Below are 27,440 nucleotides of genomic sequence, written 5' to 3'. Positions count from 1 at the left end.
CCCTTGATGAAGTGCGTGTCTCAGCGATACGTGTGGGATCCTTCCTGCACTCCCCCATGACCTTTTACAGCACTCCTTGGCTTTGTCGTAATACGTGCCAGTAGGTATACTCTGACACCCCTCCACCTTATGTATTGACATAATCTTTCTATTGCTGTGCTTGGCCACATCTCTCTTTCCATCCAGATATTTGGGTCATAGCTCTGTTTTTCAGTCACAATAGCTATTGCCCCTCATCAGTGTACAACAGTCTGTTTAGCTGAGTGTGACGCCCTTGAGGCAACATGTGGAATGTACTGGTTTTCTTTAAAGAGCCAGCTGGGTATGGAGTCTAAGGGACAAAATGATGCAGTAATCAATCCCTCCCCAACATTGTGTCATGGATATCACACTCAGCCAGACAGGCACTGCTCTGCACTGATGAAGGGAACACACCCTGAAGCAGGCTTTCTGCACAGAAATTTTTGTGTTAGCGTTTATCACTGGCCAGTTGAAAGGATCGATAAAGGGTCAGACATTGACTTATAGGGTAGATATCTCTCCTCGATGGTACTTGGGATATAATGTAGTTTCTTTTGTACTGTGAGAGCTAATTTGCATAACAAAGATATTAAAAACTAATAAACATTGATTGAAGATAAAGCTGACCACCATACATCTTATATAGCTGTTAGCTAAACTATTCATCTTGACTCCCCCATAAATGTGAACGTTTTCCTCTTCCTAGTATTACTATGTTATGAGAGGGAGGAGAAATCTGCTTCCAGACACCCTATTTCACAAAGAAAATAAGGATCGGGATTTTGTATTCTATCTGCCTGATCCTTTCCTTCTGTGACATATATGGATAGAGTTGGGAAGCCCAATAAATATTAGGGGTTTGGCTATTACTCGTGAGTTTCACTTACTTAAATCTAACCTACAGTATATTGGGGGGTTTATGACTGCTTTCTATTATGACCAGATCTATGAGGCTTTGCTCAAAGTAAAACTGATATTCTCCCTAATGAAGTGTTCTGTAGACAAAATAATTGTTAAGAGAAGTATAAGGGGTTCACTGGGAAAGTTGCTTCAAAGAAGACAGGTAAGAAGGGAACTGGAAATGACAGACAAATAGGTAGCGATACTGGAAACCGCAGGCAGGTGGGTAGCAAGGTTACTGGAGACAGCAGACAAGTAACTCAGGTACTGGAAACCTCAGCCAAGCAGGAGACGTCCTGATGACTGTGGACTTGACTTGTACACTGAAAACTAAGAGAGTTACTACAAGTCTTAAAACAATACCAAGACACAGGTGTGTCTCTAGGGAGCCTTTAAATAGGCTTTGGAAATATAAAATGCATTGATCACGCTGGGCTACTTTCAAAGCCCAACGCGGAGCACCTGAAAATCAAATGGACTGGGGCATATGCGTAGCAGTAATAACTACAATTAACGTGTGACTTTTTTTTACTAATTTTTGTCCTTCAAATACTATACGTACAATCTAGGAGGCCAGAGAAGAAAAGAAATCATTTTTATTTGTATATTTGGGCACAGACAAAGGATCCAATTACACCATAACTTTGTCAATTTCAAATTTGCTGAATTATTTTTTAATGTATCTTGAAATGAAAAGTTTATATTAAAATTCTCCATTGTTTCGATACTCACACATACACTTCTGAGGAAATCTGACATACTGAATTCTGCTTAATCTCTCTTGTCTGTAAAATCTACCACTCACACAATTTGTTCCTATTGTAGCTTTGCAGGTGTATATCAGAGCAGGAATAGTGCACCTTCTCTTAATTTTTACTGAAAGTCCCATGGACATACATCAGCTTTCCTGTCTGGGATATCTGTTTCATTGACTTCATTGGGTTCCTCTTGCACCTCCCAGGGACAGATGTTTACCAGCTTGTTTGACTTTTCAATGTCTCCAGCCTTGGCATTTGGTATATTTGTATCTAATGTATTGTTTCCACGGCTCTTATTCTCATCAGAACACCTGATACTTTTTTCCATCAGAGAGTAATGATAGTGCCTATCATGCTTTACACTACTTTCAGAGGCATACAGATCACCAATACGGCTTTCACTTTTGCTTATGATTTTGGTCAGTGGTCGAGGATCTTCACTGGACAAGCTGCTCAAGGAATCCTGTTTACTTTGTGCTTTCACTAGCTGACTTTTAGAAGGTCTGCTAGTCTGGGCTGACTCCCATGTAGATATTTCATCCATTCCCTTTGAAGAGGGTTCCCAACTGTGACTTTGGGATTGACTCATAGTTGCAGGAGTTTCCTCAGAATCTAGGCTTTCCCAAGGACATATCTCACCTCTTCTAGCTTCCAGGTCTAAACTATCTGAGGTTTTTGATGGAACAGGGCACCCATCAAATGTCTTGCTCTGTGATTGACTAAGTACACCAGGAGAACCTCCTGATTCTTCACTCTCCCAAGGACAGACTGCATCTCTTTGCTTGCCAAGTACCTCAAGCTTCATAGCCAGTCTGCTACTACTCAACCCTCCCATTTCCAGTACATCATCATTTGCTTCCCATGGACATATGTCTTTTCTTTCTTGACTTGACTGCTTACCTTCACAAGGACTGTTTCTCATTCTCTTGGTTTTCTCTTCATTTTCCCATATATTTTCATTATGACTCGTTTTTCCTTCTGTTGAAGGGCTGTGGAAAGATAGGTTGCTACCTGACTGACTAAGTGGACCTCCTGCACCTTCACTGTCTGTGCTCTCCCAAGGACATATTTCACTTCTTCTACTTTCCACACTATTGGATTTTCGTGGCGCATCTCTAGGACCCTCCATACTTTCCCATGGGCAAACTGCCTCTCTCAACTGGCTCATTCTTTCTAACCTGCTTGCTGTTAGGGTATGTTTGGAGGCTTTTGTGGTAGAGTATTTTCCATCTTGTTCCATCTTATCATGACTATTTTTATCTGGCTGTGAAGAGGATAATACCGGCTTTTTATTTTCTGCCATGTTGAATACTGGTGGGTTTGGTTTCTTGTCTACTGTATAACTGGATTCTGTTTCCCAAGGACAAACCTCTTCAAGCACCTGTTTATTTGTTTCTACAGCTCCCTCCACAGGTTGCTTCATCCTTTCCTTGTTTTCTTTTACCACAGCTGTTCCTTTAAATGCTCTGACAGCCAGAACCAAACTTTTTAGGGTACTTTTGTACTGTGGTTTTGTGTTATCAACTAATTCAGGCTTCTTCACCACCGTACCTGTTGTCTCTAACCCCTTCCCTTCATGTTGAACTGTTCCAGGTCTAATGGTTACAGACGAGCATCCATTCTCATTTTGCTTCCAACATCGATTACTCTCTTCTAGGCTTTTTGATTCTTCATTACTACCCAAACTATGGTGCTTCCCCCCCACCTCACCCTTATTTACAAGTGAAACATGTTGGTTTCCTGATAAAGGAGAGCTGTCCAAACTGCTGCATTTTCCTGGTGCATAAGTGACATGCTTCTGCGACCGATTTTCAGACTGCATTGGGAGCTCTTGAACTTCCCATGGACATACTTCTGCTTTGTCAAAGCTGCCACCCAATAACGGGTTTCGGCTTCCTTCCATTGCTCTCTCTGAGGGGATATCTGTTAGTGGTCCCTTTCCTCTAGCACTACCCATCATGCTATGGGATTTCTGTAGAGTCCCAGGTTGTACACTCAATGGCTTTTTATCAGCTAGTAGATTGTGGGCGCTAAGAGATTTACAAACCAATGGTGCTTGACGAAGAGAATCACCACGTGAACGTAACGATACATTTCGAGCAAGATTTCGTCTCATGACAGAGTCTCGTAAGGAGGCATCTCTAGATGAGCTCTCCAGTCGTGGAGAAGTAGCTCCTGTATCCTTGGATTCTTGCATGTGGTCGTATGTGCTATGTGACTTTCTTAAGGAAAGAACTCTCTGCCTCAAAGACTCCTCACGCAGTTTAACACTACTACTGTCCTGTTGCCTCCGCCTTTGTCCACTAGTCGAACCTGGAGATCCTTCACGTTCGTCACGTCCACTTTGCTTTGAAACAGAATCTGGGATTTCAGTGATGCGACGAATAATGGATCGACCAAGACCCCTTCGAGAGCTGCGTTTCTTTTGCAGGTGCGGATTGTTTAGAGTCATTTTTTTTGTTTTATGGACTTCCAACTGAGCATAAAGTTTTTTCAGTTCATCCTGCAGACAGGAATATAAAAGGTAACAAACTATTAGCATGGAGCTGTTCTTGAGAAATACACTTGTTTTATTTTTTTGTGCATTTCAGGTGTGCTTTATGAGATATCATTGCATAATCCCGAGTCCCATATTAGAATATTATGCACATACCTATAGATCCAAATTTGTATTCTAGCTCCTGACATTCACAGATATTCAAGACTCACTCTGATGTCATCAGGGTCCAGGCTGTGCTCACTCCATGCTGATGTGATGCTACTATTCAGGTTGGATCTAGATCGTCTCAAGTCCAATTCATCTTCATACACCTCAGCAATCTCTTCTCTTGGAGGCCCTCCTGCATGTAAGAACTAACAAGCCGCTTACATTGGGATCTGGTGAAAGAATATCTATCTTTTATATAAATGGATGAACACAAATATTATAAATTACCTTGGGTACAAACATCAAGGTGAGTGTCATTGTGACTGTTCCATGTGTGTGAATGAAGAAGAGAAGTAGTGTCCAATCCGGATGAAGTGATGGGACCATAACAAACCTAGAGTAAAGAAGTGTAGCAGACTGTCAAGTGACTGTGAAGTTTGCATTGCATATCATGCAACAAGAAATAATTTGAGTTGGATGGCGTTAATCACTGAGTGCATGATAATATCAGTTTGTTTTGCCAAGAAACCATGCTTCCTGGATCTACACTCAAAACTAACTGAGGCCTAGAGTAATGTTCCAAAACTGATGTGCGAACCAAGAAGTGAAAGTTGGAAAACAACATGGTGCATTTCATCATACCTTGGTACTTTTTACCTTACCTGAGAATATGGAATGCAGTTGATATAAGCATCTCATTGTGTATCGCCAATCCCATATAACGTGGTTCATGAAAAGCAGAGGGCACTGTACGAGCTCCGTAACACAAGTAACTGCCCCAAAAGAGGAAGAGCAACTCAGCTGTGGAGAGAGATCAGTGTTATACGGAGCACTTTATATCACTTCACACTTTTTTTTTGTCAATCATACACTATATGGACAAAAGTAACATCCCCCTAATTATTGTATAAAGGTGGTCAGTCACATCAATTGCAAAGAGGTGCACAAAATCAAGCACACATATATGTAATTTCCATGGACATTGGTATCATTTCAGTCATATAGAGAAACTGAGCGACTTTCAACATGTCACAATTGGGACTTCTGATGTGCTACATCTGCCTGGGTGGAAGTAAATGCTGCTATTGTGAAATGGAAGACTCTAGGAGTAAAACATCTCAGTCATGAGATGTCACTGAGTAATTCAACCTGCAAGTGCTATCGGCACAAGATCTGTGTCTCAAGATCTTCATGGAACGAGTGTCCATTGTGAAGCAGCTGCAAGTAAACCTAAGATCACCTTGGCCATTGACTCAATCAGTCTTTAAAGCATTAGAAATGTGTTGTCTGTAGTGGTAAATCACGTTAATACGTGGCACTCTAGAGTATGAATAGGGGTTTGGTGGATGCCAACAGAAGGTTTCCTACCATAATGCTTACTGCCTACTGTAAAGTTTGGTGGTGGAGATATTATAGTATGGGGCGATTTTGATAGTTTGGTCTGTGCCTTTCATTTTCATTAAAGGGTATGATTGTTAGGCGTCTAAATCCAGTAGCAGTAGCATGTAAAAGTTTGGGCATTAGTGATGAACGAATGTGCTTGGATAAGGTGTTATACGAGCATGCTTGTGTGCTAACCGAGTGACTTCGGCGTGCTCAAAAAATATGTTCGAGTCCCCGCAGCTGCATGTCTCGCAGCTGTTCGATGGCCGCAACACATGCAGGGATTGCCTGTTGGTTAGGCAATCTCTGCATGTGTTGTGGTTGTCGAATAGCCACGAAACATGCAGGCGCGGGGACTCGAACATATTTTTCGAGCATGCCGAAGACACTCGGTTAGCACACTAGCATCCTCACTCATCACTACTGAACACCCCTGGTCAGAATTACTGTTATTGTGAACAGTTAAGCAAATTGAAGATTAAATGATCTCTAATAGGGCTAAAGTTAAAGATGACACATTTCCTTTGTATTTTAGGCAAAATAAAAAAATATTTTCATCTTTTACACTGTAAAAATTACAAAAAGGAAAATGGTCCCATGCAAAAGTTTGGCTACCTTTGGAGATTTGTGTGCTCAGATAACTTTGACCAAGATTTAAGACCTTATTTAGCCTAGAATTATGGCTTGTTCACTATCATCTTTAAGAAAGGCCAGGCGATGCAAATTTCCCAGCTTTAGTAAAACCCAGCCTCCTCTAACCTTGTGCCAAAAAACAGCAGCCTTGGGTTATTTTGGGTTATTCTAAGCAGCTACCTTATCACTCTGAAAATATAAACGGTGGAGGCCCACAAAGCAGAAGGCTATAAGATAGCAAAACATTTTCAACTTGCCCTTTACTCTGTTCGAAATGCAATTAAGAATTGGCAGTTAAAAGGAACAGTTGTGGTCAAGATAAGGTCTGGAAGACCAAGCAAAATTTCTGTGAGATCTGCTCATAGGATTGCTATAGAGCAAATCGGAACCCCTGCTTGAGTGCAAAATAACTTCAGAATGATTTAGTAGACTCTGGAGTTGAGGTACATTGTTCTACTGTTCCGGAACACCTGCACAAATATGACTTTCAAGGAAGAGTCATCAGAAGAAAACCTCTCCTGTATCCTCACCATAAAATTGTGCATTATAAGTATACAAAAATAACATCTAAGCAACCTTGATGCATTTTGGAAACAAGTCATGTGGACTGATGAGGTTAAAATAGAACTATTTGGCCACAATTATCAAAGGTATGTGTGAAGAAAAAAAGGCACAATTTCAGGAAAAGAACATCTTGCCAACCAAGTGACTTTTAGCATTGACCCGTAGAATCACAACCCAGTTGCGAAACAGCTGTCGTCCACTCTCCTTTCCCCCCGCACACATCCACCATTTACCTGTATGCCGTAGAAAATGTCCTGGAGCATGCATTAAAGAGCTTTCATTTCAAGAATTTGGTGAGTGCTGCCTTTCGTTCTTTTCTACTACTGCACTATTAACTTAAGTCTTGGCATATGCACAACCACAACAAATCCTGCAGATGTTGTTTAATATTGGTGACAGGGATAAAAATTGAAGCGTTGGAAAGACTGGTGCCTAAAAACTTCCAGTTTTCATTTCTGTCTGTCAATCATGCTTTGGGGTTGTGTTGCAGCCAAGGGCATGGGGAACATTTCGTGAGTTGAGTAAGGAATGGATTGAATGAAATTTCAACAAACTCTTGATGCAAACATAACTCTTCTGGAAAAAAAAATCTGAAGTTGAACAGACCATGGCTTCTACAAATTGATAATGATCCTAGACACAGGTCAAAATCCAGAATAAGCTATCTCAAAAAGAGCGAGCTGAAGGTTTTTAGGCTATGTGTTGACAAGTTGCACTTTTGCTGCATTGTTTATGCAAATTTTAAGCTGCATTTTACAGTACCAGCAAAGTTTGAGATTTCAGACATCTCATGCACACATTGTTTTTTTCCTGACTAATTTTGAAAACTGCATTTTTGAAAACTGCAGCATCACTTTAAGTGTTTTTGCTGTATTTTCATGCATAGAAAGCAATGAGTAACGGCAAAATGCAGTACAATCACAGGAATCGGATTTTGCTGTGTTTTTAGTGAAAAAAGCATGTACAGCAGTATGTGAAACCCACTTATTTTTGTCATTTTCCCAAGTTTAACCTCTTCACGACATGCATGTCGTGTCTCCCCTCTTGATGTAGGCTCCGGTGGTGAGCCCACATCAAACGCTGACAGCGGCATTAAACTAGCGCTTCCGGCCATGTTTTAAAAAATATTAAAAAAAAATATATATAAAAGTTTAAATCACCCCCCTTTCACCCTATTCAAAATAAAATAATTTAAAAAAAATCAAACATAGACATATTTGGTATCGCCGTGTTCAGAATCGCTCGATCTATCAATTAAAAAAAAAGGATTAACCTGATCGCTAAATGTTGTAGCGAGAAAAAAATTCAAAACACCAGAATTACATTTTTTTGTTAGTTGCGGCATTGCATTAAAATGCAATAACGGGCAATCAAAAGAAAGTATCTGCACAAAAGTGATATCATTAAAAACGTCAGCTCGGCATGCAAAAAATAACCCCTCACCCGACCTGAGATCATGAAAAATGGAGACGTTACGGGTATCAGAAAATTGCACTATTTTTTTTTTTTAAGCAAAGTTTGGAATTTTTTTTCACCACTTAGATAAAAAATAACCTAGACATGTTTGGTGTTTATGAACTCGTAATGACATGGAGAATCACAATGGCAGGTCAGATTTAGCATTTAGTGAACCTAGCAAAAAAGCCAAACAAAAAACAAGTGTGGGATGGCACTTTTTTTGCAATTTCACCGGACTTGGAATTTTTTTCCCGTTTTCTAGTACAAGACATGGTAAAACTAATGGTGTCGTACAAAAGTACAATTCGTCCCACAAAAAACAAGCCATGGCCATAGTGATGGAAAAATAAAAAAGTTATGGCTCTGGGAAGGAGGGGAGCGAAACGCTAAGACGCAAAAACGAAAAAGGGCTGCGTCTTGAATGGGTTAAACCATAATGTCTTGGTCTCCTCACGTTAGCATGGCAGTTGGGATTAGTACAGTTTAATTAATTAGTGATGTGTGCAATTTAAACATTGGCCGACAAAAGTGTAAAATTGAACAATGCATGTGGCCGGCCAAAGTGGGAACTAAACAGTGTTTTATGGTTTCACATATGTCTTGCATTGGTGACCTGTGTTCATGCTTCTGTGATAGAAGAAAAGCTGACCTCTAGGATCCTGAAAAACGCAGCAAAACCTGCTTTTTTGTAAGCAGTTTTGTTACTGCCAAGAGAGCAGGTTTTGACTGCAGAAAGAAACGTAGCAAAAATGCAACGTGTGAACATAGCCTTACAATGGCCCTGACAGTTGCCTGATAGTAACATCATTGAAAATCTGTGAGTAGACCCCAAAATAGCAGTGCATGTAAAACAACTCAGCAATCTCACAGAACTGAAAGAATTTTTCCAAGGAAGAATGGATGAAATCCCTCAATCAAGAATTGTAAGACTCTTGGCTGGCTACAAAAAGCGTTTACAAGCTGTGATACTTTCAAAAGGAGTTTTACTAGGTACTATCCATGTGGGGTGCCCAAACATTTCCATAGGCCCATTTTCCTTTTTGTAAATTTAAAATGTAAAAGATGAAAATATAACTTTTTTTGCCTACAATACAAAGGAAATGTGTTATCTTTAACTTTAGCCCTTTTAGAGATCATTTCATCTTCAACTTACTTAACTGTTCACATAACAGTAATCATGACCAGGGGTACCCAAACTTTTACATGCCACTGTATCTCTTGGCCACATTGTGTAATCTGTTAAAAGTTGATGTCTCTCTTATTGCAATGTAAAATTAAAATCTGATACAACATAGAGGACTTACCCAAAGACATCATGTAGTCCCAGCGATCGTAATCACATGTGTAAAAGATTAGCCCTTCTTGTGTTTGTGTTCGGATGACCACTGGAACTCCTCTTTGTAAATTCTCCAGCGTCCCTACAGTCCATCCCACGAGGAACCAGACACAAACCGCCAAGATGATACATAACATACGTAATAATCGCACACTAGTCATGTACGGCACACGCTGGGCAGTCCTCGATAAGAAAACTTTCATAACCCTAGTGTAAGGTATTATACATTACAAAATATTAGCTCATGAAACCGTGCATGTCTAACTAGACCAATAACATCTACAGTCTTACCTGTACAATTTAAGAACAATCGTCCCATAGACAATACAGAAACCAAGCAGACGTACCCAGCGAAGAGCCATGCAACGGAACACACCAGGTTTAAAATACACAATAAATACCTGCAATCCAAAAGTGGTTTTAGTAAAAAAAAAAACAAGAGCACTGCCTCGTCTTATTATTTGGGTTGAATACATTTTGTAACTCACTGGAAAGTAGAGCAGCAGTGACCCAAAAAGTATCGTCTCTAAGAGGAGAAGACCTGAGGCTCGAATTCTCTATATGGGAAGAGACAAGGTGCAGGTGTTATAACTCAGGAAGATGATGTCTTAGGACATGCATGATCAACCTTTTGGCAATCCAGATGTTCCTAACAGTATTCTACATATGATGGTCCATACACCAAAATCAAAACATTTTCAGTATTAATTATAATCAAAATGTGGATGTCCACACTGCCTATGGGAAGGGTATGCAATGAAAATCTTTCATCCATGTTTAATACTTAAACAGCATTGTAATATCTATCAACATGATAAGGACTAAGCATGCTAAGCAACCACTAGAGATCATGGAGGACCAGTCAGCAGTCTAATGTTTGTATTTAATGTAACACAGGAAAAGCCACACAAAAAACAGCAATTTTTACCTTAAACATCTCAGCAGGATTTTGCCCTGTAAACTACAGACATTGTCATGTTGCCGCTGTTATGATTAAAATGATACCTGTGGTGAAGAAATCTGTCTTGTGGTTCTTGTGTAATCAGTGTTAGACGTTTTCAGTTAATGATATGCCCGCGCTCTGGTGCAGGACTGTTGGCAAAGTCTTATCTTCCTGCTCTAAGCCAGAAAGACCTGCCCTTAGGCCACCCTGAAGCACAGTCTGTCTCTATGGTGAGGAACCTGCTTGCGCTCTGGTGTGGCCTGTGGGCAGCTCTTTCCTTGGATTCTCTTGCATAGAGCAGGAAGATAAGACATGTTCCTGACTCGCTACTTCTTCTCTTCTATACTTAGGAAGCGGAGACATTGAGCCCGATTCATCAGAGTTGAACCTACATTTTGTGACTTTCTGAGTTTTCACGCCAGTTTTTCCCAGCTCTACCAAAATGTGCAGAGCTGGCACAGGATGCCATAGCTCATCTAATTTATGACAATTGGTGGTTTTCTGTACACCAGAAATCTCACTCCAGTCCGTGACTCGAGTGGAAGTAATTAAATGGTGCACGGAGGTGCACACCACTTGTCAGACTCTCTAGATTAATGAAGAGGCATGCATTTCTTCATGAATCAGTAGCATCTAACTACAGCACGTCTTGTCATCAAGATTTTTGTGAATAACGCCAGTATTGATGACTTAGGCCCATTGAGCATGTACCAGCTCAAAAGAGAAGATAGAAGAGACTGACGTTTTTCATGCTAGTCTTGATAATGGGAAATGGTGGAGCCAGACGCTCCGAATTCATGAAGATGTGCACACCTCTTTAAGAATCTGGAGCATCTGGCAAGTGGCATGCACCAGAAATCTTACTCTAGTCAGGTACTGGAGTGAGATTTTTCGTGTAAGGAACGCCACAGCTCATCATGAATTAGACAAGCCCCTGTCCTGACCCAGATCGGCCCCTTTTGTCAGAGCTAAGAGAAACTCTGAGTTGCCCCTAAATTTTATAACTTTTCAAAGATTTTTCTCCAGATTTCTGGCATGGCAGGTTTGATAAAACAGGGCCCGATGCGTCAGGAGGAGGCCAATCACACCCAGGGTGTGATTACAATGTGTATAGCCAGACTGAAAAGGTTTCTTTGTAAATTCTGAGGATTGTATTAAAAGTTTATTCTTCCAATAGCTATTGTCTCAGGTCAGGTATTGGGGACACTATTAGGAAGCTAGATTCACGTTCCGAATTGGATTGGGGCTGGTTTCTGAGGCTTCAGACAAGACCTGCTTCAACCCGTTCTTGCCCTGTGACATAACAGTATATTGCAGTTAGCACAGGCCTCCATACTATTGCAGTGACAGTGGGCAGAGTAATTGCACCTGTGCTTTACTTGTGGGTGCCAGCTGTATTATACAACTTACAGCCTACTCAAATGGTAGGGATCGCGGATAGCTCCAATTCTAGCTTTTTAACCCTTTACATAATGTGCTCAATTCTGACCATGACATCTAAGTTTTCAGACTGCTACATTAAAGGAAAAAATGTCTGTGTCATTAAGTATTAAACTGGGCTGCAAAATTAACCAGGTTCCCTGACTGTTCCCAACCACTACTATAGCAGTACTGGGGAAGTTCTTTACTCCAATAAGGCGCTGCAATCTTTGAACAATTATCCAATTGACTTTTAATGCTGTTTTACATATGCAAATAAGGCAGGGCCTGAATAATGGTCCAACCATAACAAATATTGAATACAGGCTTTAAGTCATGCCCAGGGAAGTGTGATTAGAACTCCATGGCAGGACTAGTCAGTGGGAAGAGTTGCTGCCCTGCCACACTAGTCCTGACTCATCTGCATATTCAAAGCTGGAGAATAAAAATTCCACCAATATTGCAGCGCTAGTATGCTCTCTGAAATATCTTATTGGGATAAAGCAATCTGCACCGATCCCACTATAGTAGCAGTAGGAGATCATGAGGGGTCCTGGCACACTCCCTTTAAGGCTATGTTCACATTGTGTTTTACCCTCCCATCCGTCGCTCCATTTGACTTATGTCTGGCACCCTGGAAAATGGGATTCTGGTGAATGCGTTGATGGAGCCACTGACTTTATTGATGCTGACAGAATCACTGTGTTCTCTGTCACCATCATTTCCGTCCATCACTGCCTATTTGAGGCGGCTCCAAGACTCAGTCAACTACGTCTTGGAGCCTGCCTCATATAGGCGGATACGGCCAAAAATAATGTCCAACAGAGCACACAGTGACTCCGTCTGCACCGTTACAGACAATAGCTTCATCAGTGCATATGAAACAATGCTGTGTTCCAGGGTGCCAGACGTAAATCCGACGGAGCCACGGACGTGAGTGTAAAACAAAATGTGACAAGTAAAGCATAACCCGGCACTCAACTTAGCGGTGAAAAAAATGAGAGGATTTATTTATCCCAATGTATGACAGACGTTTCGGTCCCAATCCGGGACCTTCATCAATGACGTATGAAGAGATATACTGTGTCCCGAGGGCTGTCTAGGTCCCTAGACTCGACTGACAGATCTCTCCCTATGTGTGAAGCCACAGTTTCAACTCTGAAACAACGCAGCAAGCTAGTCTCTGGTTCATGCAGCCTGTGGTTCGGGTAGGATCAATCAGCTATCAGTTTCCCTTTAAAATAGCAAAACTTAGTGCTTAGACTCACTTTGCTCTCTCGGAAATTGTAGGACACCAGCATACTAAAGAAGACCCCCAACATCCCAGCACCTTGCAATGACAACACGGTAACACGCAAAGCCCAATCTTCTTTCACTCTGCAAGGTGTGCTATCTACACAAGTGGCGCAGCCTTTACTACACGGTAGGCAGGATGTGGCCCCGAAGTAAGAGTTGTCTGGACCTGCAGGGTAGATACATGTTTTTTTAAATACATAAATAATTAAATATTATATATACAGGTCCTTCTCAAAAAATTAGCATATAGTGTTAAATTTCATTATTTACCATAATGTAATGATTACAATTAAACTTTCATATATTATAGATTCATTATCCACCAACTGAAATTTGTCAGGTCTTTTATTGTTTTAATACTGATGATTTTGGCATACAACTCCTGATAACCCAAAAAACCTGTCTCAATAAATTAGCATATTTCACCCATCCAATCAAATAAAAGTGTTTTTTAATAACAAACAAAAAAACCAACAAATAATAATGTTCAGTTATGCACTCAATACTTGGTCGGGAATCCTTTGGCAGAAATGACTGCTTCAATGCGGCGTGGCATGGAGGCAATCAGCCTGTGACACTGCTGAGATGTTATGGAGGCCCAGGATGCTTCAATAGCAGCCTTAAGCTCATCCAGAGTGTTGGGTCTTGCGTCTCTCAACTTTCTCTTCACAATATCCCACAGATTCTCTATGGGGTTCAGGTCAGGAGAGTTGGCAGGCCAATTGAGCACAGTAATACCATGGTCAGTAAACCATTTACCAGTGGTTTTGGCACTGTGAGCAGGTGCCAGGTCGTGCTGAAAAATGAAATCTTCATCTCCATAAAGCATTTCAGCCGATGGAAGCATGAAGTGCTCCAAAATCTCCTGATAGCTAGCTGCATTGACCCTGCCCTTGATGAAACACAGTGGACCAACACCAGCAGCTGACATGGCACCCCACACCATCACTGACTGTGGGTACTTGACACTGGACTTCAGGCATTTTGGCATTTCCTTCTCCCCAGTCTTCCTCCAGACTCTGGCACCTTGATTTCCGAATGACATGCAAAATTTGCTTTCATCAGAAAAAAGTACTTGGGACCACTTAGCAACAGTCCAGTGCTGCTTCTCTGTAGCCCAGGTCAGGCGCCTCTGCTGCTGTTTATGGTTCAAAAGTGGCTTTACCTGGGGAATGCGGCACCTGTAGCCCATTTCCTGCACACGCCTGTGCACGGTGGCTCTGGATGTTTCCACACCAGACTCAGTCCACTGCTTCCTCAGGTTCCCCAAGGTCTGGAATCGGTCCTTCTCCACAATCTTCCTCAGGGTCCGGTCTCCTCTTCTCGTTGTACAGCGTTTTCTGCCACATTGTTTCCTTCCAACAGACTTACCATTGAGGTGCCTTGATACAGCACTCTGGGAACAGCCTATTTGTTGAGAAATTTCTTTCTGGGTCTTACCCTCTTGCTTGAGGGTGTCAATGATGGCCTTCTTGACATCTGTCAGGTCGCTAGTCTTACCCATGATGGGGGTTTTGAGTAATGAACCAGGCAGGGAGTTTATAAAAGCCTCAGGTATCTTTTGCATGTGTTTAGAGTTAATTAGTTGATTCAGAAGATTAGGGTAATAGGTCATTTAGAGAACCTTTTCTTGATATGCTAATTTATTGAGACAGGTTTTTTGGGTTATCAGGAGTTGTATGCCAAAATCATCAGTATTAAAACAATAAAAGACCTGACAAATTTCAGTTGGTGGATAATGAATCTATAATATATGAAAGTTTAATTGTAATCATTACATTATGGTAAATAATGAAATTTAACACTATATGCTAATTTTTTGAGAAGGACCTGTATATATATCACAAAAAACACAAACACTATATTAGGAGATAGCTATAATTCTATACTGACGACTGCACATCCATAGATATTTGCACACAGTTTTACGTTACCCTCAGGCTGCCTCCTGTAATAGCCAGGCTGACACACGCATCGATACCTGCCCAAGATGGAGCCGTCTCTTTCGTCCGAAACGCACTAAGGGAGGAGATACACATCTCAGAACAAGCAAGCTATATAAGATTATTCATCCCATACTAGCAATATTAGTAATCAATTCATTAACAGCCATGAAGAAATCATATCTTGCTATGTGGGACCTATTATACTATATACAAGTCTATGTGGGGGCCGCTATACTGTTTGGAGCATTATATGGGGATCCTTATACTGTATGGTTGGCTGTATGCGCGGTTATTATACTGTTTGGAGGGCTATGTGGGGGGCCATGATATTGTTTGGAGGGCTATGTGTGAGCCATTATATTTTTTGAAGGGCTATATGGTGGCGATTATACTGCTTGGAGGGCTATGTGGGAGCCATTATACTGTTTGGAGTGCAACATGGGTGGCCATTATACTGTTTGGAGGGTTATATGGGGGGCCATTGTACTATATGTGAGCAATTGTACAGTGTGGAGGTTTGAGTGGTGTTCATCATACTTTGTGGAGAGTTGGGTCATTATGCTGTTTGGAGAGCTTTGTGGGGGCCATTATACTGTGTGGAGTGCTACATAGGGGGACATTATACTGTTTGGAGGGTTATGTGGGGGGCATTATACTATATGTGAGCAATTATACAATGTGGAGGTTTGTGTGGTGTCCATCATACTTTGTGGAGAGTTTGGCCATTATGCTGTTTGGAGGGCATTGTGGGGGCTATTATACTGTGTGGAGTGCTACATACAGAGACATTATACTGTTTGGAGGGTTATGTGGGGGGCCATTGCACTATATGCGAGCGATTATACAGTGTGAAGGTTCATGTGGTGTCCATCATACTTTGTGGGCAGTTTGGCCTTTATGCTGTTTGGAGGGCTTTGTGGGGGCCACTATACTGTGTTTGGAGCATTGTGAGGGGGCCATCATATTGTGTGGAGGACTGTGCTTGGCTCACAGTAGTTGGGGCATCATATTGTGTTGGTGTCACCATATTTTGCCAGGGAGGGAGTGAGGGCTACAGTAAGGTCAATGGAAGGTACTATGGAAGGTACTGTGGAGTAAATCACTGTGGGGGTATCATACTGTGTTTGGAGGCCACTTTTGTTGAAATTATACATTATGGGGTAATTGAAAGGGGAATCTAAGGGCTCCAATAGGAGGAAAATTACTTTGTAAGGGCTGCAAAGTTAAGAGATATGCTATGCTCGTCTGCAAACCGGACAAATATTATTATTATGATTTTTTTTTTGTAGAGGGTCCAAAGTAGAACTTCTACTATGGGGCCTCATGATTTCTATGTACACCTCTGACAGGACTCACACATTATATAACAAAGCAGTAATAATGTCTAATCCTGTTCAATCCCGATAACAATGCAATAGCAAAGTCGATAACATAGATTTCCCAAACTAATTAAAGAAATGTTAACTTAAATGCTGTACTAAAATATCAAGAAAAGGCCTAGTGAACTTTCTCTACAAATTTTGATATAACACAAAGTGTAAGGGGCACATTTATTGAAGTCATTGTACAGAAATACAAACCCAAGGCTGCTTTCTGGAAAGAAAACAAAAAAAACAAATCTGAAATGCTACATTCAGCCTTTGGACAAATGTGGGAAAAAGAGGATTTTTATCCTGTAAAACTCTGACTCAACATTTCCACCTGTCGCCAAGTAATTTATATCTCCATGGCAGTAGACATTATTACCTGTGTACTGTTCTCATCACAACTGTGAGTGTTGGCAAACCAGCCTGAGCCTTGGGAGCACTGGTCTATCCCCAGACTTAGCAATCGCACATCTACATGTAATGTTCCCCTGAAAGGAACAAAGGGAGAAATGTTTATGTACATGAATCGTTTTAGTCACAAAGTTACTGATTATATATACCGTAGCTACATTTTAAATAAAAAATGGAGTACTTGAAATATTCAGCTGTGCGGGACCTGGAGATATTTATGTCAGCGTTCTTCCAGTCACAGGACCACTGTGACTTGTAATGGGCTGCAGCGGTTACTAAACATGAATAGCTCAGGAGAAAAGATCCAATGACTCAAGTAACCTGACCGCTGAATCCTACTACAAGCCACGGTGGTCTCGTGACTGGTTGAACCACACAGTCTGGTGTTGGCGCAAATTATGGAGCGGCCTGCAATGGATTCAGGGGGGTGGCAGCAGAGAGTTGGATTTATTTTGTTACTTTTTCAGAATCCATCCCCCAGCTAATGAGCACCTTTTGCCTGGACAACCCCTTTAAAGCACACCTGTTATTTAAGGTATGTTTTCAGAATAAACTGCAATGTGTGTACGTGAGGGATAGCACTATCTCTGAACATTAGTTCAATTGCATTCTGCATTTTTCACCAATTTTCACCTATATAGGCTCTATCTCAAATTTCAGTCGTCTCTGAACTAGTGAGTAGACACCAGCTGCTATAATGTCTCCTATACACAGAACACAGAGAGAGAGCCCTTGATTCTCTTTCTGTATATCACACAAACAAAAGCAGCACTAGCCGGGAATATATTATACAACAGCACTGAGCTTTGTGGCTGTGAATCCAGCACTGGAGTGAAATACATTTGCTGAAAGCTACAGCTTGATCTGCCTTTATCTGCCTGGTCTTTCACTGTGCTGAGTGCTCCGAATCCCCCCACTCACTATATAGACTAAAATGGTCAGTGTTAGTGCTAACATTCAGTCTTGTTTTGATCAAGTGGCTCCTATGTGAGAATGATACAGATTTCAGTAATAAAATATATTTAAAAGTTTCTCTTGTTCTATTGCTTTATGCTAAAGGGAATTTGTCACCTTGGGGTATGCTATTTACCTGCATATAGGGTTAATATGTAGGTATATAGCATTACAAAGATACTTGGTCGCCATAATGAAAGTGTGGCTACCATGTGAAAACGATCTTTATTCCTCTGGGAAACTGCCATCTTTCAGTCATATTGGTAGTGCACAGAACGGCTACAGTCACCGCTCACAACACCACTCACTATATTGTAAGTGGCAGCTGTTAGCATGCACTGGCACACTTTTTTGACAGCTCACTCTGCACAGATGCGCTACACATCTTGCTGTCAATCAAAGTGCTGGAACGTGCTTACAACAGCTATTCAAAGTATAGTGAGCAGTGTTGTAAACTGTGACTGTTGTCGCTCCCTTGACCGCCAAGCCATCAGATACAATCGTATATGTTCCCACCCCATGGATAGGGATGAACACCTTGGTCGCCTCAGAAAGACCTTTTTGAATCAGGGCTACCATCCAAGAACAATTCAAAACCAAAATTATAAGAGCCACCAGAATATCAAGGAGTCACCTGCTACATTACAAAGCTAAAGAAGAAAATAACCAGGTGCCTCTAGTAGTCACCTACAATCCAAATCTGGAGGTGCTAAGGGGAGATGCACGGAAACTACGACCTTTACTACAAAAAGATGCCCGCTTGCGATCCATTTTTCCAGACCCCCACTATTATGTTTTAGGCAGCCTAAGAAGCATCATTGTCAGAAGCTCCCTGTCCTCTCCAACAGCTGCAGGTACCTTTCCTTGCAACCAGAAAAAATGTAAAACCTATCCATTTATAATGACCACACACAAGATAACGATCCCCAATTCACATCAGGACTACAAGATACCAGGTACGGTCTGCTGTATCACATCTAATGTGGTGTACCTAATTTTTTGTACTAAATGTCCAACTGGGGGTCTGTATGTGGGGGAGACAGGGCAGAAACTGAGAACAAGGATGAATAATCACCGCCATACAATAAGAGAAAAAAGAATGGATCTACCTGTGGCCAAACATTTTTGTATGCCTGATCATAGCACCATGGACCTGAAATTACTTGTATTGAAAGGTAACTTCAAATCTCAGAGAGACAGGAGAATCTGGGAGTATAAATTCATGATAACCTTTGACACACTTAGTGCAGGAATGAATGTGTCGCATGGATTTATGTCTTTTTACATCAATTAAAGAATTTGCACTTCAGACCATGTGGGGTCATCATAACAGAACCAGACCCCAATCAGAGGACAACAAAATATTCACTCCTAATCTAGGAACTGTTCCAATATTTATGGACACAACTGTTTATCACTTATCACTCTCCCATAATGACAGTTCTGTGCTGTGTTGTGTATAAATATGTGATTCTCCAGATTTTGTATTAGTCTATGCCTGATGAAGAGGCCTGAGTAGTCTCGAAAGCTTGCAATTTGTTACCATCTTTTCAGTTAGCCATTAAAAGGTATCAACCACTGTGGACTCTCAATTCTAAATATTTTTCTATCTACTGGCTAATGCGGTACCAAGATATATATCTTTCCTGTATCAAATCTTACCACAGATTCTTTATTGGAGAAAATAACCGTGCGAAACGGCTGTCGTCCACACTCCACCTCCGCACCCTCCTGCAGACCTGATGTCCTAACGGATGTTTTAAATATTTTTCTCCAATAAAGAGCACGATTTCACAGCTTCAAAAGGGTGAGTGCCGCACTGTGTTCTTTTCTTGTTTTATTGAATTTTCTGTGGATCGCTTATCAGTGCAGAGCACCGCATACCCAGAGCGGTCGTGCCACCTGTGTTTTTCGGATGTCCTTCAATGAGTCAAGGTCTATACTGATTTGTGCTTCTCTAGTGCCGTCCATTGTTCACTCTGTGTCTTGGTTAAAAACACACATGAATATGCTTTGATCTAAACCATTTCATTGTAGCTCTGGCAGTATGTTTAGGTTTGTTGTCCTGCCGGAAGGTGAACCTTCGCCACCCCCTAGTCTCAAGTTTTTGCAGCCTCTAACAGGTTTTCCTGCAGGATTGCCATGTATTTAGCTGCATACATCTTCCCATCAGCTCTGTCCAGCATACCTGTGCCTGCTGGAAAAAAAGCATCCCTATAGCATGATGCTGCGCCCACCATGTTTGACAGTGGTGATTGTGTTTTCAGGGTGATCTGCAGTGTTATTTTTCAGCCACACATAGCATTTTGCATTTAGCCTAAAAAGTTTTACTTTGGTCTTATCTGAACAGAGCACCTTCTTCCACATGCTAGCTGTGTCAACAAATTTTTGCAAACTTCAAATGGGATTTCTTATGACTTGCTTTCAAAAAGTGTTTTTTTCTTGAAACTATTCAATAAAGGCCAGATTTGTGAAGCAAAGGACTAATAGTTGTCCTGTGGACAGATTCTCCCACCTGAAATATGTACTGGTATCTCTGATGCTCCTCAAGAGTTACAATGGACCTCTTGGCTGCTTCTCTAATTAGTGTTTTAATGGGAACCTGTCATCTCGTTTTTCATCTATAATCTGCGGTCACTGCCTTTTGGGGCTTATCTACAGCATTCTATAATGCTGTAGATAAGCCCCCGATCTAACCTGAAAGACAAGAAAAACAAGTTTTATTATACTCACCCGAGGGGTGGTCCGGTCCGGAGGGTGTCGCAGGTCTGGGTCCGGCACCTCCCATCTTCATGCGATGTTGTGATCCTCCTTGCTTCGTGTCGCGCTCCTGCAAAGGCATACTGATCTGCCCTACTGAGAGCAGAGCAAAATACTGCAGTGCGCAGACGCCGGGAAAGGTCAGAGAGATCCTGCGCACTGCAGTACTTTGCTCTGCCCTTAACAGGGCAGATCAGTATGCCTGCACAGGAGCGCGACACGAAGCAAGAAGGATGACGACATCAAATGAAGATGGGAAGCACTGGACCCGGACCTGCGACACCCATCGGATCGGACCACCCCTCGGGTGAGTATATAGTGCCTACAAGTAGTATTCAACCCCCTGCAGATTTAGCAGGTTTACACATTTGGAATTAACTTGGCATTGTGACATTTGAACTGTAGATCAGCCTGGAAGTGTGAAATGCACTGCAGCAAAAAAGAATGTTATTTCTTTGTTTATTTTTTTTTTTAAATTGTGAAAAGTCTTTTCAGAGGGTCATTTATTATTCAACCCCTCAACCCACCAGAATTCTGTTTGGTTCCCCTAAAGTATTAAGAAGTAGTTCAGGCACAAAGAACAATGAGCTTCACATGTTTGGATTAATTATCTCTTTTCCAACCTTTTCTGACTATTTAAGACCCTCCCCAAACTTGTGAACAGCACTCATACATGGTCAACATGGGAAAGACAAAGGAGCATTCCAAGGCCATCAGAGAAGATTGTGGAGGGTCACAAGGCTGGCAAGGGGTACAAAACCCTTTCCAAGGAGTTGGGCCTACCTGTCTCCACTGTTGGGAGCATCATCCGGAAGTGGAAGGCTTATGGAACTACTGTTAGCCTTCCACGGCCTGGACAGCCTTTGAAAGTTTCCTCCCGTGCCGAGGCCAGGCTTGTCCGAAGAGTCAAGGCTAACCCAAGGACAACAAGGAAGGAGCTCCGGGAAGATCTCATGGCAGTAGGGACATTGGTTTCAGTCAATACCATAAGTAACGTACTCCACCGCAATGGTCTCCGTTCCAGACGAGCCCGTAAGGTACCTTTACTTTCAAAGCGTCATGTCAAGGCTCGTCTACAGTTTGCTCATGATCACTTGGAGGACTCTGAGACTGACTGGTTCAAGGTTCTCTGGTCTGATGAGACCAAGATCGAGATCTTTGGTGCCAACCACACACGTGACGTTTGGAGACTGGATGGCACTGCATACGACCCCAAGAATACCATCCCTACAGTCAAGCATGGTGGTGGCAGCATCATGCTGTGGGGCTGTTTCTCAGCCAAGGGGCCTGGCCATCTGGTCCGCATCCATGGGAAGATGGATGGCACGGCCTACCTGGAGATTTTGTCCAAAAACCTCTGCTCCTCCATCAAGGATCTTAAGATGGGTCGTCATTTCATCTTCCAACAAGACAACGACCCAAAGCACACAGCCAAGAAAACCAAGGCCTGGTTCAAGAGGCAAAAAATCAAGGTGTTGCAGTGGCCTAGTCAGTCTCCTGACCTTAACCCAATTGAAAACTTGTGGAAGGAGCTCAAGATTAAAGTCCACATGAGACACCCAAAGAACCTAGATAACTTGGAGAAGATCTGCATGGAGGAGTGGGCCAAGATAACTCCAGAGACCTGTGCCGGCCTGATCAGGTCTTATAAAAGACGATTATTAGCTGTAATTGCAAACAAAGGTTATTCCACAAAATATTAAACCTAGGGGTTGAATAATAATTGACGCACACTTTTATGTTTAAAATTTATAAAAATTTAACTGAGCAACAAAACTTTTTGGTTTGTAAGATTTATGCATCTGTTAATAAATCCTGCTCTTGTTTGAAGTTTGAAGGCTCTAACTTATTTCCATCTTATTAAACCTGCTAAATCTGCAGGGGGTTGAATACTACTTGTAGGCACTGTAATATAACTTATTTTTCTTTACTGGCGGATCGGACCAGGGGCTTATCTACAGCATTATATAGTGCAGTAGATAAGCCCCAAAAGGCAGTAGCATCAGCTTATAGCAGCAAAAAGAGGTGATAGGTTCCCTTTGTTGCTTGTAATGTCAGTTTAGTTGGACAGCCATGTCTTGGTATGTTTGCAGTTGTGCCATACTGCTTCCATTTCTGTGTGATGGATTGAACAGTGCTCTGTGAGACGTTCAGAGCTTATGGTATTTTTTTTATAACCTAACCCTTTTTAATCTTCTCCACAACTTTATCCCTGACCTGAATGGTGTGTTCCTTGGATTTCATGACACTGATTCCTATTGTTTTGTTAATTACCAAATACTTATTTTCCAACATAGTTTGCAAAATAAATCTTGCCAAATCAGTCAAGGTGATTTTCTGGATTTGTTTTCTCATTTTGACTCTCATAGTTGTGGTCTACCTATGATGTCAATTACAGGCCTCCCTCGTCTTTTTAAGTGGGATAACTTGCACAATTGGGATAACTTTCCCCACTGTACATCTGCCAGTATGGACCAATGGTATGTGCATGAGGCCTGTTGGCAGACTATTGGGGCAAGAATGATCAGTGTGTTGGATTTTAACATATCTGATCCTTTATTCCAGCAGGAGATAAGCCCCCCAGAGAGGACTCACAGCAGCTTATTCCTCTGTCCTCTATCTCGCCCAACTCCCATGTAAACATGCACACTAGGCTGTGCTGAACATGCATGTTTATTGGGAAGTCCATACAGGGGAGTCTGTACATATGTCCAGATGACCATGATTTTACCTTTCTAGCCAGTTTAAGTAAATACTATATTTCCAGTGCAAATTATTGATTTTCTCTTGTACATGCCATCAAAATGTGTGATTTGGAATTTCAGATTCAGTTAATAAAACTTGGAAAGTTCTACAATTCTCCATTAATTCCACTCGATTTTCCTGATCTCTGCTTGCCTCCAAAGAATTGGAACTATAAGTCTCATCTTCAGTAGAAGTAAATCTGTCATAGTCACGTGATGTCATACAAGTAGTTAATTAGTTATAGAAGAGGGTATCAGAAATACATATTCCAAAAACCCATGGACCTCAGTTTCCATCACATGGCCAGGGCCAAATTTTATCCACTGGAATTTAACAATGAAGGAATCTCAAAAACACAAGAAATCAATATAAAAAGTATGTTGGAATATTTTATAACTTTTCAATAATGTGTTTGGCTGAAACCAAAAAGAAGACCCCTTTAGGATGGTAGATTGAACTAGACACATTTGGGGCACCACAGTTTAACATATTTTCATCAGCAGAGATGCCACAGCTTGGAGAGACATTTCCAATGCCTCGTTTAATATTAATAACTGGAGTGAAAAATTACATAAGTCATATAAGTAATATGAAGGTACAGCATCAGCAAAACAAAAGAAAAAAAAATTAAAATAAATAATAAATATGGGAAAGATAGACTGTATCATACATTGTGGTTGTACACGTACCCCTGCCCTTGTCCTTCTCTATCCATCGGTTGAACATGATGAACATTTATCTTTTTTCAAATGTATTACCGTAACTATGCAACTATGTAAAAAAATGTCTTTAGCATGGCTGTGAGGGTGGAATATTGGTATTAAGCCCTTAGATCCATCATTCTATGGGTAAAGCATCTATTATATGGCAGTTCTCTATGGATTTACTAATAAATAAGGGAACACCGAGATGGAGAGGCAGGGGGGTACACAGACAGTTAGGACCTGGAATACTAGCGCCATCTGCTCTCTGAGAGCTGGCGGATGGGAGATTTGCAGCTTAACAGCTGCTCAGTTTGAGGGCGGATGTGAGTGATACAGAAATCAGCGTGTGTGAGAGTCTAATCTGTGGGGGGAGGGAAAATAGAAGGACAGGTGAGAGACAGAATGGACAAATAGCAAGCAAAGTAAAAAAAATGTCATAATGATATTAACTGTGCATAATAACCAGCATATTATAGTATGACCCAGTTAGTATCATTTCCATGAGAGTATTAATCATACAGTATCATCAACGAAAACATTACCGATACATTTTCAGTCAGACTCTTATCCCCCTCCCATCCTGTTTCTCTCCCTCCTCCATGTTCCAAGCTCTTCAAAGATCCCATCTGTCCTCTGCCCACATAATAATATGGAGGTTCACTTACTTAAATTCTGGACTCAGATCAGGCTTCAGCCCATAAAATGCAGTGGACAATGAGACCATCCACCCTTGTACAAATCGACCTCCTTCGCACTCCAGAAAGGGTTTAGACCACTGAACATGGCTTGGGTCCAAAATGTAACTGTCACCTCTGCTCCATTTGGGAGTTTCTAGACTCTGGAGGTCATTTAGTAGAATTGCTTTGGTAAGAGATGGGTTGGCTTGAAAGGTGGTCCAATTACCAAGGTCTATCTTGTGTCTCACACGATGAAGTGACAAAGACAGGTCTTGAAGCAAAATTTCATGACCCACCTTGGTGGCCTGAAGAAGCAGCTGGGGATTAGAGGACATGGGATGTGCAGTGAAGGAGAGCATGGCCCTGTGTATATGTGGTTCCCCACCAGCCAGACTTCGAACCAAAGCATGATACCATTCCATATCTTCTCTTATGCTGGATTCTCGCATGTCACTAGCCTGGAATATCATGTTAAGGAAGTTGGTAGCATGCAACAAGTAGTCCAGTGGCCTTCTGACATGATGAAGAAGTGTGTCAGGTGGAGACCCCTGCAGGTCCTTTAGCTCAAATCTTCTTGAACAATTGGCTTCTGATAGAGAAAGAAGGTCACCTGAGTGTAAGAACTGTATAGCTGCTTTTCTGCCCTCTTCATCAGGCTGGTCTGGGTTAGGTGTGGAGGGCTCAAATGGGGTTGTTTGGGTTGATGTTGTAGGAGAGGGTGAATATGGAAAGGAATATGAAACCGGCGTAGTGGGAGAAGAGTCTGGAAAAATAAGAACAGGCACAGGAACTGAGGGAGTTGGTAGAGGAGACAAAGATGTTGGTGATGGAGTGGGGGATGGAGTTGGTGTCCACTCGTCAATGGCATATTTCCAAGAAGGGCTCTGAAAATCCTCGTTGGCATGGAGAAAATGCTGGGCATGATGGCACCATAACAGCGCCCACCATAGCACCGCCATCTCTCCGTGAAGAAAAAATCATGCCAGGGATCTCATCCCTGCTAATCGTTGGATGAGTCTTGGCCAGTTCTCTTCTGAACACGGACACCCCATCGCACAGAAGGACCAAATGCCAGTCAGGCCATGAAATGCTGGTAGTCTGATGCCATCTATAGAGGAACCTCTAAGCAACAGATATCTGCTACGGTCTCACGTGCAATGTGGACGTAGCTAGTCTTCTCTATAAGATTCCCATGCTTCCTTCCCACTCCTTCTTGTATCACTCCTCCCTCTGTAGCTCTTTCCAGTTACATCTCCTCATCACTTTCTCTCAGACTCCTTTTTCTCTCTCATTTATCTGTCTTCCTTGTTATATTATCTATTCCCTGTGAATCTCTCTTCTTCTCTGTATTCCTCTATCCCTCTCTCATGGAACCCCCTCCCTCTCTGACTTGCTCCGTTTATATGTACGTCACTTCATTCCCCAATCTCTGCATGGCACTGCCCCCCTACCCTGTGCCCGCTTCCCATGACAGGGCTACCTAATCCTTGTGCTTGCTAATAGATCGAGGTGTGAGAGCAAGGACTGCTGGGCAATGATCAAAAGGCTCAAATGTGAGGGAGGAGTGTCTGCAGGATGCAGATGTTAGGGAAAAGCTGGCAGATTATGATGGCTACTGTGCCTCCTCTAGGCAAGATGCTGAATACGTAGCGCAGGGGGGCACCGGTACTTATTGAAGAGACACATTTCAGGCAATGATCCTTGGGAAGCTATCAGCATTGCTAATTAGTTCATGACATTATATTTAGGAAGCAGACTTGCTGGTAAGGACTGATGTTTAGATCAGAAGTGTACTAGGCAATGCCAACTGCAGTTGCCCAGTGGTGAGTATGAGGTAAGGCGTTACCACTAAAAGGTCAAATACAGAGATGGCACGACTAGACAACTGAGATGGTAGAAGGGGTAGTGTAAGATGCGGAAAGTTATGTGGTGACAGTCTTGTGGGAAAAGGGGGGTTGTTCAGGATTTTTTTCGATATGCTAGGAGACGCTAGATGTGTCGTCACACCCTGGCTAAAACTCCATGGCAACTGAGGCTGAGTTCTGCCCCCTCCATCAGACAGTCTGCTGTGAAAAAGGAGCTGGTACAGGAACATGGTGCTTCCTTCTGATAGGAGAGAGATTGAGTAAGAGATGTAATTGAGACAGGTGAACAGAAGAGACGAGCAGATAACATGGAGAGACACATATTTATATGATACATACAAAGTGACGGGATAATGATATTACTGAACAGATTGATGGGGAGATAGATTAATAGGCAGGCAGCTCCATGTAATTCTTTGATGGTAAACAGCTGTCACATGAGTGTGGTTTCAAGCGTCTATCATTTCCATTTCTTTTTCTGCATCTTGTGGTAGTACAATCCTTACATCCATAAGGATAAATGACATAAGCGATATGGCGAGGGCTGAAAACTCACTTGGGGTGGCAAAGATAGCTGGCACCAGGTGTCATGGGTGACATCACTCAAGGGTATTTTAACAAGAGCAAAATAAGTCACAGAATTGTGAATCAGG

The 27,440-nt window shown here is 41.9% G+C and overlaps 1 protein-coding gene across 1 annotated transcript; it reads right to left on the bottom strand.

Moving 5' to 3' along the window:
* Nucleotides 1-1,499: 1,499 nt before the first annotated feature.
* GPR179 (G protein-coupled receptor 179) lies at nucleotides 1,500-26,458 on the bottom strand. Its single transcript, XM_069751707.1, has 11 exons — nucleotides 24,911-26,458; nucleotides 17,051-17,159; nucleotides 15,293-15,377; nucleotides 13,331-13,524; nucleotides 10,189-10,257; nucleotides 9,992-10,101; nucleotides 9,669-9,907; nucleotides 4,989-5,127; nucleotides 4,615-4,720; nucleotides 4,389-4,532; nucleotides 1,500-4,182 (listed from the first exon to the last, which is right to left on the bottom strand). The coding sequence occupies exons 1-11, from the start codon at nucleotides 25,879-25,881 to the stop codon at nucleotides 1,795-1,797; spliced, it is 4,554 nt and encodes a 1,517-aa protein (XP_069607808.1). The 5' UTR covers nucleotides 25,882-26,458; the 3' UTR covers nucleotides 1,500-1,794.
* Between the last annotated feature and the right edge of the window lie 982 nt (nucleotides 26,459-27,440).

The sequence above is a fragment of the Ranitomeya imitator genome, chromosome 2 (assembly GCF_032444005.1).
Source record: "Ranitomeya imitator isolate aRanImi1 chromosome 2, aRanImi1.pri, whole genome shotgun sequence".
Lineage (NCBI taxonomy): Eukaryota > Metazoa > Chordata > Amphibia > Anura > Dendrobatidae > Ranitomeya > Ranitomeya imitator.
The sequence above is the reverse complement of the archived record's forward strand: the minus strand, read 5'-3'. Positions and strand labels throughout refer to the sequence as shown.